Here is an 11,488-nt window from a genome sequence, read left to right as displayed (position 1 = left end):
CAATTTTTCATGTTCTGCAACATCTTAATGCGGTCCAGTGTTCGACATTCGCATCCATTTTATGGAGCATCTGGAAGTGCCGCAACTTAAGCTTATGGCAGCAGACAACAGAGACTGTAGCCCAGGTCTATGAGCGTGCTACACACATGTTAGATGACTGGAATCTCGCTCAGGAGTTACGCAAAAGCACGGCTGGTACTACAACGCGTTTAGAGCTACGATAGAGAAACGTGATTCAGGAACGGTGGACGAAACCTGGCCCAGGCAGATTTAAGTGTAACGTAGATGCTTCGTTCTCGAATGAGTTCAACACTGTTGGAATCGGGATGTGTATTCGAGATTCGGCAGGGGCCTATGTGCTCGCGCGTACTACAAGATTCTCACCCTTGTGTGCAGTAGAAATTGGAGAAGCTCTGGGGTTGTGTGACGCGCTGCAATGGGTGATGGTGTTAGGCCTGCATAATGTGGACTTCTCGCTTGATTCGAAGTTGGTTGTTGATGCTGTCAACAACACTGTTAGTAACTTTTCTGATTTTGGTTCTGTTATCAGTCATTGTAGGCAACTGTTAAACTTTAATCTTCACAACTCTAAGGTAGAGTTTAGCCGGAGGCAAGCAAACGGGGTGGCTCATGCATTGGCACAGGCAGCCCTGTTAGAAGCTAGCTCCCAAACTTTTGTTGACATTCCACCTTGTATCTATAATTTATTATCTAATGAAATGAGATAAATCTTTTCCCTTCAAAAAAAAAATATATACAATAGAGTATACAAAAACAACAAATTTATTATTTATTGAGTAAATACCCAAATTCGTCCCTGAATTTGCACGAATCGGCCAAAAACGTCCCCCAATTATTCGAAATGCACGCTTGGTCCCTGAATTTAACAAACGTCAATCAAATTAGTCCTTCCGTCCAATTGCTCCGTTAGTGGTGCTGAGTTGTCTTCCTGCATGGCTTATTGGCTTGTATACGTGTCTACAAGGAAGCCACGTGTACAAGGACCAATTTGATTGAAACACACAAAATTTCAATTGTACTTTTGAATTCAATTTTTCCTGCTTTTCCAAATTTACCCTTGTAATACCTATACCTTTTTCATGATCACATTTCAGCCAGAACATCAAAAACATCCCTGTCAGTTCTCCTTCCCGCCTAACCGTTCATCATCTTCATCAGCATCATCTCCGGCGAGGAATTGTTGCAAAAGAATCGGTTTTGATAGAAGATTTCGTCATTTCATAAGGTAACGTCGTTCCTGTTCATACTGATGTATAGTAATAGCTGTTATAGGTTTAGAGTAATCTCAGGGACTGTTTTGATAATAAGTAATATAATCTCAGGGACTGGTTTGATAGTAAGTGACATAATTTAGGGACTGTTTTGATAGTAAATAATATAATGTAGGGACTGTTTTGATGGATAGTGATATAATTCAGGGAATTTTGTTTGTAATTGTGAACATTGGCAGGGTTTGATTCCAGCCATGCAGGAAGTGATGCCAGGGGTGCCACATAGATATTGTGTGATGCATCTTTGGAGGAACTTCACAAAACAATGGAAGGATAAGGAATTGAGAGGAGTGGCATGGGAGTGTGCAAGGGCAACAACTCCCACTCAATTCAACCGCATTATGGAGAGGGTGAAGAGGCTTAATGAGAAGGCATGGGAGTATCTTAATAAATGGCCAAAGGAAGCATGGACTAAAGCATATTTTAGTGAAAATTGCAAGGCAGATAACATAGTGAACAATGCTTGTGAGGTTTTCAATGGAAAGATCTTGAACTATAGAGGGAAACCAATACTCACTTTTGCTGAGGAAGTTAGGTGTTATGTAATGAGAAAAATGAGTCAAAACAAGATGAAACTTGATGGGAGAGCTGGACCACTGTGTCCTTGGCAGCAAAGCAGGCTAGAGAAAGAGAAGAATGCTAGTCACAATTGGACACCACTGTGGAGTGGTGATACTCCAATGCAAAGGTATCAAATAGAAAATAACTACAAAGTGAAGGTGGATGTTGATCTGTTTAAGCAAACTTGCACTTGCAGATTTTGGCAGTTAACATGTAAATGTTGCATTTTTAGACTTATTTTGATGGTTTATATTTGATATACTTAGAATGTTGTAAATGTTGTAAATGTTGTCTTTTACATTGGCTGTATTGTTGATTGTATTCACAGGAATGCCATGTATGCATGCATGTTCAACACTTGCTCTGAGAGGCTTAAAGCCAGAAGAACATTGCCATGCTTGGTTGACCCTTGGATCATATAGGGCAACTTATAACTACTTTATCCAACCAGTGAATTCTCAAATATATTGGGAACCAACTCCTTATGAAAAACCTGTGCCACTAAAGCTAAGAAGGGCTGCAGGAAGACCAAAGAAGAACAAGAGAAAAGATGGCAATGAGGAACCTCTTGGTGGGAGTCAAATGAAGAGGACTTACAATGACACTCAATGTGGAAGGTGTGGATTGATTGGTCATAACTTAAGAGGATGTAATAAGCAAGGTGTTGTTAGGAGACCAAAAGACTGGATTGATACTAAGCCAGAAGAAGAAAATGTTGGAGGGAATGCAGATAATGCTGGAAATGATGGAGGTGTTGCAGAAAATCCTGGACATGTTGTAGTTGGAAATGATGGACATGGAGGTGTTGCAGAAAATCATGGACATGTTGTAGCTGGAAATGATGGACAAGTTGCACAAAATGTCAGTGTTGGAAATGTTGCTGGAAATGAAGCAGTGCTTAGACAGGTATGAATGTTAGATTGTAAGGATCGATTTTCTAGTAAGTGTGGAAATTCAGGGACTAATTTGATTGAAGTTTTTATTAAACAGGGACTGATATGATTGAAACTGTTGTTGCAGGGTGTTCCTGCAAGGAGGTATGGCATTAGAGGTCCAGTTATTTCAAATGAGAGGCCTAAGCAAACACCAGTGAGGGGTCCTGCACCATCACATCCAACTGCTCCTGGCGTTCTTTGAGTGCCATATCCAAATTATGGTCCATCCGGTTCAAGTCAACCTAAGTTCATGGAGTTTATCCCAACCCCCGGCTTTCCAAAGAAGTGAAGCTTGATGCATGCTTAGATTGCGCTTTTTGGAATATTTTGCTTTGGTTACATTATGCCCTCTAGTTGGGTTCTTTTTGGCTATGTAATATTTAAGAAAATCCTCTATGACTTATGACTTGTTTATGACTTATTTAATGATATTTCCATGGATGAAGTTGTGTGTTTTGTCATTTTTAATTCGTTTGCTGCAAATATATGCATCAAGGATCAACTTGGAAATATGTTTATATAATTCAAGGTCTTATTTGACGTTTTTTTGAAATAATTCAGGGATCAATTTGATAGCAATTCAAAATTAATAGGGACTGTATTTTAAAATATTTTTTGAAATCAATCAATTTCGTCCTTGAAATTTTTTGTCATTATACATCAATTTAGTCCCTGCTTACGTGGCATCTGACATGGCAACCCATCTGAGAGGTTAACGGCCACGTCATCACCGTTAACACCCCAAATGGACGTAGGGACTAATTTGATTGACGTTTGTTAAATTCAGGGACTAAGCGTGCATTTCGAATAATTGGGGGACGTTTTTGGCCGATTCGTGCAAATTCAAGGACGAATTTGGGTATTTACTCATTATTTATTGGGTGCAATTTTTAACAATTGATTACATAACATAATAATAGAAATACCTTTTTCTTTGAATGAATAGAAATACTTTATCTACGAAATAAAAATATGGAAAATGGAATGAAACACGCGACAAAGAAACACAGTTTCTTGTCTTCTGCCATACTTACTCTTGATTGTTTGTCAAAACAAAATTTTCTTTTGAATTTATCAGCTTATATTAAACACTTCTCCTCCCTACCCTAAAAAAAAATTAAAAAATAAATACTTCTCCATTCAATAAGACCCCTTTCATCATCCCTCAAAAAAAAAAGATCCCTTTCATCAACTGAGTAGTTTAATTTTTATCAAATTCAAATAGGCCAAGTTTATAAGTTACTTAAATACACCTAAATACACGATTTTATGTGCATAAATATGCACCATAAACACTTGTGATGTGCCATCAGTAAGATCCTCGGTCATCAATTTTAATCAACTTTTTTTTTGATTGTACAATTTTAATCAACTTTAATTAAGCCAAGTTTCACAAATCAGTCCAAGTACACCATTTAATCTTACAAAAAATTACCTGTGAGAATAAATCTAAAAAAAAATAGTTTGTTTTTGCGACTATTCTTCTACGTTGAAATATTAAGATATCCTAATTTTGGCAGCCTATTAGCACTCACAACATTGTTGAAACAAAATATAAAAAGCCGCACCTTACAATAGCTTCTAAACAATTGATAGAAAACAATTTACAAAAGGAGGACCAAAAAACATAAAACCACCAACATATGGCCAGAGTACTTATGGCACAACGGACACATCTTTGTGAATTAAACTTCCGTAAGAATACTTAATTGGCATCAGACTTTCCAAGAGTATTGTAATTCAGAAGCTTCTCAATAAGGTCACATGGATAAAAACATGCACATGCAACAATATCAAACCCAAAGCATCAAATGCATATCCTTCAGTCATACTCTGCGGTCCTCTCTGCTCATGCCACACCAAAGAGTACTTCAACCTTCTTTAGAGTTTTGCTTAATTCAGTTTTACTTGGAAGAAGAGATATCATACGTAAAATAAAATTAAAAAAGTAGAGAAGATTATAGAATTGGCAACATTATGTAAAGCATAATAATGGTAATAATATGATCATCTTCATAAACGATTAGATATAAAATATATACATTTTTGCCAACGCAATGTCTATAGTTTGTGGTTAAGAGTACATTTCTGCATACTCTTATGTACTCAAGCCATTTCCTCTACATTCTTGTGCATCTGTTCTCGCCTAACAGATGTAGTCATGGAAATTCCGCCGTTCTTAACACGGTCCATATCTGAAAATGTCCAAATCACATATACATACAATTTAACAAAATTCGACAAAATAACCAAAACAACATATACTGAAGCAGTTCAGATTATATAATCCAAACTGAGAAACTATTTCAGATTATATAATCTGAAATGGTTCAGTGTGCAGGAAAAAAAATCAAATCAGACTAAATCGAATCAATGTTAACTTACCTTGTGGTTGATGTTTGAAAAGGCTTAAAATGTGAATTTTTTTTTTTTAGCAAAAATTCTTCAAGGATCGGTGGATCACACAATGTGAAAGTTTCACATTTTGGGAGAAGTTTTAGGGCAAAAACAAAAAGTGTTGAAACGAGGAAAATTAACTAATTTTGCATTATATATAGGAAAATTTCAGATTTTCTAATCTGAAAACCACCAAAAAAGAGTTTAGTTATAGTTATATAACCGGAACAAATGATATTTTTAGGGGAAAAATAGAACACGTGAGAAGAGGGAAGATGGGAAAAAAATAATCTAAAAATAAAGAAACCCTTTTTCAGTGAGTCCACAGATCAACCCAATCCATTTGTGCAGCGAGAAATGTTCTTCTCCCATATATTTTTGCTCATTTCCGTTCTACGTGAGTTAACCTACGCTGAAAAATACACCTATGTGAGTTAACTCAAGTTGAAAACAGCTATTTGACGGAAATGAGTAAAAACATATAGAAAAGAGAAATTATCTTGTTAAGCAAGCTAAACGGTCAAACTAGAGAGACAGACTTGAAACTTAAGCCCAACCGATCTAAAATGGCGGGTTAACCCAACCCGGCTAGAATCTATTTTGCCACGCTTTCTGTGCGCATGTTTACTGCTTGTCATTCAAATGGTCGATGATGAGTCAAAGACTATGGAGCGATACAGAAAGAAAATGCTTCAACATACTTCAATCATCAAAAACCAAAACTTTGAAAACATTACTTGAAATCCACGCTTTCATTCTCCGAAACTCTCTTCATGACAATCTTCACCTTCTCACCAAATTCATCTCTTCTTCCACTTCTCTCGCTCTTACTACTCCTCGCAGAAACCACGCTGTTTCCATTGTTCAACACGCTCGTCGTTTCTTCAACCACACGCCACCCCATAAACGCGATGAATTTCTCTGCAACACTATCATCAATGCCCATTAATGTAATACACCTATTACATTAAAGTTTTGGGTCGATATGTGGTGTCAAGTCTCTTATTTAGTCCTGGACGTTTAGCCTATTGTTGATTCCAACGCTCCCCAGACTCCCCAACAAGTGGTATTAGAACCTAGTTAGGCTTGGTGAGGGAGTGGGAGTAGGATCCTAGTGTAGATAGAGCTAGTGATGTGGGTGGCTCACACTTGAGAGGGAAATTGTTGGATTTCAAGTGAGTTAAGTCCCACATTGACAATAAATGGAGAAAATGTTGAATATATAAGAGAGGGTACACATACACTTAATGCCTTAAGGTTTTTGATGGAGATGTGGTGTCATGTCTCTTATTTATCTTGAACGGTTATCCCATTGTTGCTCTCAAACTCCCTAATAATTGTATAATATGTTCGATGGGGGAGAGGGAGTGAGATTCTCATGTGAACCAGGCTATTGACGTGGGTGACTCACAATTGAGGAGGAGATCGTTGGGTTTTAAGTGTGAGCAATTAAGTCGCACATTGAATAGAAACAAACGTTGGATATATAAGACAATATGTTCATATACCTAATGTTTTAAGGTTTTATATAAAAATGTGATGTCAAAGTCACTAAGTGGTCATGGATGTCTAGAACGTTTCCGCTCCAAACACTCCTAGTTTTAAAACTATACTACATTTTAAACTCCTTTCGTATTTGACCAAAATATAAATACGTTTGAATTTGTGGGACTAGACAAGACAAAGGAAAAGGGTCGTCGAAGTCAACACTGTTAGTCCTTCTCCTTTTCAATTCAAATCTTCTTTGTTCCAAACCCTAACTTCATTATCAGAAAATGAAAGTCAATATCTTGCGTATCCTTTTCATTTTTGCATTCAACCTGTTTGTGCTTTTGCTTCAAATCGTGTTTTTCTTGACTTAGTTTTCTCTCTATTGGATTGGATTTCTGCTGGTGTTAAAGAGTAAGTTATCTCTAACTAACTTTATACAGGTTGTTTGGCTGGTGTGGTTCTGGTTGTGTTGCACTTTATCTTCAAAATCTGTGTTGTGCCTAGTGAAATCAACCTAATATTTATTCATTAGTTGTAACTTATTAGTAATTTTTCTAATTCTCTTATCTCATCAAATGTAGATGGCATGTTGTTGCTTCATGGACTTGGGATGCACAGGATGAAACATGTGGAATTTGTAGGATGGCCTTTGATGGATGCTGTCCTGATTGTAAACTTCCTGGGGATGACTGTCCACTCAGTAAGTTACATTATCTTGGGATTTGTCTTTGGTTAATCACTTCATCTAATAATCTTTATTGATTGTGAATTCTATACTACTCAAGAAGTAGTTAAGCTCAACTGCTTTGTTGATACCTGTTTGTGCTTTTAATTTATTCTCACTAGTGTGTAGTAGTTCCTGTTTGTCCACTTTTCTATTGTGCTGAATTCTGAAATGTCATTGAAATATGTTGAAATGGTTTCTTTATGAATGACATGCATTGCGAGCGTAAATTAATTTTACACTGACAACCAATAAGAATTAACCCTTTTCACTTTATACAAACAATTTCAAAATAGACTTATAAGAGTGTTATGAAGTGGTAAAATAGTAAACTCTCATTTGGATTGGTGTAATCGAAATTTACACTAACATTATATGTTCTTTAATCTCATTCTTCACAGATCAAAATCATTTCCTGAAGTGTTGTTAAATTCCATTGTTTATTTTATTGAATGAAATCCTTTGTTTTAACATTTAGATAAATTTATATGAAATTGAAAGTTTCGTGCAACCAACTACCGTGATATATATGTTACCATGAAACTATCATGCAATTGTCAAAGAAAGAGATGAAAAATACTGTGTAATGAAATAGATGCTGTAAAAAGCAGGGGAATGTGAACTGAGCTGAAGAAAAGTAGTAGGAGAAAGACTAAAGAAACATGCTAGCATTAACTAATTTCATCAATATTCCAGGCCTTTGTTCCACGTCTCAGTCAAGTCGATATAGGCCTACAACATAACCAATAAGTACACAATCTTGTGGTGCACATGCACAACATTCTTCTTAACAGAATAGGCATAAAAAAGTGACTCATTCTAACCGAAATTTATGTTGATTCTTCTCTAAGATGACTATGTTGGTGATTTATTCCCTTTAAAGTATCTCATCCATTTTTGGCCTAATTTTGTTCCTCTTGACTCTTATGTGAGAAAATGCGCTTACACTATCAAATGATTTACCACGTCATTAATATATGGGTTTTTGTTGTTCTTTTTGTGCCATTACACTATCATGCAATCAGCCAACTGGTTTCAACTAAAAATCACTGTAGTGTGCATTGAATATTGCATTGTTTATAAGTTTTGTATGTTTCTGACCTTGTACACAATGAGTTCCCCTTTTATTGCCTTTTGAGCTCTTTACATGCAGGACAGTTAATCACTCAACTCCTTTCTAATTTTACTGAATGTAGATAAGCCTGGATACCTATAAACAACATTTGTGGTTTCATACACATATGATTATGCATTAGTTTAAACTGTTACTAAGATGTGTTATCACTGACATTCATGGGAATTATTTATAAAGCTTTATGCTCAAGGAGTTCGAAACAATTGCAGCATGATTGAGAATTTTTCAAGGGAGCAATAAGATGACAATTCTTTTATGAGCTATGAATTCATCATTGAAAATTAGTCGTCACCACTTTGATGTCTTCCTCCTTTCCCCGGAACATTGCATCAATACATCGATAATTTGTATTTCTGTTTGTTTCAAGATTTGAGTTCATGAAGTTCCTGACATATCAAATAATATATTCTTTAATTGTTTGTATTAGTATTCTAACTCCTTTTCCCACTATGTGCAGTTTGGGGTGCATGCAATCACGCATTTCATTTACATTGTATCTTGAAATGGGTGAATTCTCAAACCTCACAAGCACATTGCCCAATGTGTCGTCGGGAATGGCAATTTAAAGGTTGAAAGCACATATGACAATGTAATTTTGTTTTTCATGGAAAACTAGGGTAGAGACTAATCTTATTAAGTAACTAAGATCTTTTTAAGGGCAATGTAATTTGATCATTTCTATTGGATGTATTGCTTATGAATGAGGTGATGTATTATAATATCTCCATTGTTTCCATGGGATTGAAATTAGAGTTTCTAAATTGGTGCATGTTTGTTTTCTCCACAAAGGATGAAAAAATATATGCTAGCAACATATTACGCTTATCTGTCATTTCTTTTGAACCTTTTCACGACTTGGTCGATAAACCTCTATTACTTTCCCAGTAACAGTTGATTTATTCAAATGCATAGTCTTTAAATTCTCTCTATATCGTGGATATAAAAATGCCACAAGAACAACTTTCATAATTGTATTGTTTTTGCCACTACAAGACTCTGAATTTTGTCATACCAAGTACTTTTGGAAGATGATTTTCTCTAATTGCAGTTTAAAACAAGTTTCATTACTAGTTGTCGAGTGGAAATAGGATTAAACACTCATGTCTAGAAGCATATTCGCTCATTTGGATTAGCCAAGAATGCTTGATGGAAATTGGTAATTTCCATGGTTCATTTGAAGGGTGGAAAAGGTAGAGCCCCAGATGGTGAAAAACTGTCTTGTAGAAAAAAGTGGCCATGAAAAGAGAAGGTTTGCTACTGCGAAATGAATCTCGGGATATTTACTAGTTACAAACCTATTGTGTGTTCAGTTGCAGTACCATTTTGAATTTTTCCATGCACCTTAGCTGTACCATTTTGAATTTTTCCATGCACCTTAAATCGTCAAAGTTCATTAAGGAAATAGTGAGTTTTGTATATTTGGATGAAGAAAAAGTACAAAAAGAAGTTGAATATATGAAAATGGGTGGGTGATATAATAATAGAAGAAGCAGAGTGATTTTTGTATATTTGGTAGAAGGATATAATTGAGTAACCGATGCAGCAATGCCAGCCTATGATCTGTACAATTAAAGGAAGGGTTGAATTTGGAAATATTAATGCAAAGATAAATGTACAGATATTAGTTGTGCAGCAGATTTGGTAATAATCAACCTTGTGCTATAGTTGACTCACAATATGCATCTAGATTGATCCAATATAACACAGTTACATCTACCTTTGACATGGTATTATTATTGACATTGTTATACCTTCTCCTTTTATGCTATCATCTGATATGTTATGGGATCTTCAAATGAGAAGCTGTTGGTTTTTAACATTTGTAATGCTCCCATTTTCTCCAACAAGGAGTACCATGCCTTTTGTTAACCCCTAGAGAGAATCTTGAGTCTGGGCATATGAAGTTAACCATGAGAACATCTATGAGAGGGAATTTTCCGCCAAAACGGCACCTATTTTCAAGTCAATGAGGTAAAGTGGTGTGAGATCATATCATCAAATTTCTCCCCCTTCAATATATTTATGTTTCTAAGTCAAGAAGTTAAAAAATAAATGTCATTTGAGGTAGGTTTTTGCAGACCATGAATCAAGTCTTCACCCTATTAGTGTTTCCAAAAGTTGGATATGGAACCTTGTAGGAGAACAATGCATTTTGGAACCTCCATACCAATCGTATTCATAGGTAAACACTTAAAAGTTAAACTATTATAGTATATCACAAACAAGTAAGTTGAATATGAGCTTTTTGTTAAGTAGGTTTATCAACACAAGAAGTTCAACAGTGCTTCTGTAGAGGTAAGATTTAGTTCCCATATTGTCTTCTGTGATTGATTTTGTAACCTAAAGGGACATAGTTCGAATTTCATATGAGACAATTGTAATATGGTCATTGGTGTCACTTTGTTTAAACAGGTTTACTAAAACAATTATTTCTTTCTTTTTGGGTAATTCTTAATAAAACATATGATGAAGAAGCATTTTTTTCTGATAGGAAGAAGAGCAACACACACAATCATCTACAATACAAGAAAAGAACATGTAGCAAACATGTTTAAACAAATTACTAAAAAAAAAATGTTTTACAGGGTATATCGATCTGTCGGTGTGCGAGGATTTGAAAGGAAAACACGAGCACCCCGTCCTCTGATGGCAAGACTGCATTTCCCGGCTAACAAGTTGGCCAAGAACAAGGATAAGAACACCAAAAAATAATCCACGACGGCCAGCTTATAAGGATCGAATTAGATGTAGAACAACGGATCCTGAATGCATGTCACATTTAGTCATCCTGTAACATGTGAAGAGACTTGTGAGATATAGTTAGAGATTTGTTAGGACTGATTAACAAGATTGGGCCGTTTTTTCGAACCAGGAACAAGAATGTATCATGGTAAAAGGTAGGCTCTTAGCTTTGATGAAGATGAATGTGATACATAAATACTCGACATTAATT

The 11,488-nt window shown here is 35.7% G+C and overlaps 3 protein-coding genes across 3 annotated transcripts; all 3 read left to right on the top strand.

Moving 5' to 3' along the window:
* The first annotated feature begins 326 nt into the window (after positions 1 to 326).
* LOC146903703 (uncharacterized) lies at positions 327 to 728 on the top strand. The gene has a single exon (XM_085725231.1). The coding sequence runs from the start codon at positions 327 to 329 to the stop codon at positions 726 to 728; it is 402 nt and encodes a 133-aa protein (XP_085581357.1).
* A 1,062-nt stretch (positions 729 to 1,790) lies between these two features.
* LOC146903702 (uncharacterized) lies at positions 1,791 to 3,257 on the top strand. Its single transcript, XM_085724797.1, has 3 exons — positions 1,791 to 1,980; positions 2,182 to 2,759; positions 2,874 to 3,257. Exons 1-3 carry the CDS (start codon positions 1,929 to 1,931, stop codon positions 2,988 to 2,990), a joined length of 747 nt encoding a protein of 248 aa, XP_085580923.1. The 5' UTR covers positions 1,791 to 1,928; the 3' UTR covers positions 2,991 to 3,257.
* A 3,489-nt stretch (positions 3,258 to 6,746) lies between these two features.
* LOC146903701 (anaphase-promoting complex subunit 11-like) lies at positions 6,747 to 9,360 on the top strand. Its single transcript, XM_085725226.1, has 4 exons — positions 6,747 to 6,752; positions 6,861 to 7,087; positions 7,258 to 7,376; positions 8,993 to 9,360. The coding sequence occupies exons 1-4, from the start codon at positions 6,747 to 6,749 to the stop codon at positions 9,106 to 9,108; spliced, it is 468 nt and encodes a 155-aa protein (XP_085581352.1). The 3' UTR covers positions 9,109 to 9,360.
* The last annotated feature ends 2,128 nt before the right edge of the window (positions 9,361 to 11,488 follow it).

The sequence above is a fragment of the Medicago sativa genome, chromosome 7 (genome assembly GCF_051527215.1).
Source record: "Medicago sativa cultivar Bolivia chromosome 7, Bolivia_mono, whole genome shotgun sequence".
Taxonomy (NCBI): domain Eukaryota; kingdom Viridiplantae; phylum Streptophyta; class Magnoliopsida; order Fabales; family Fabaceae; genus Medicago; species Medicago sativa.
The sequence above is the reverse complement of the archived record's forward strand: the minus strand, read 5'-3'. Positions and strand labels throughout refer to the sequence as shown.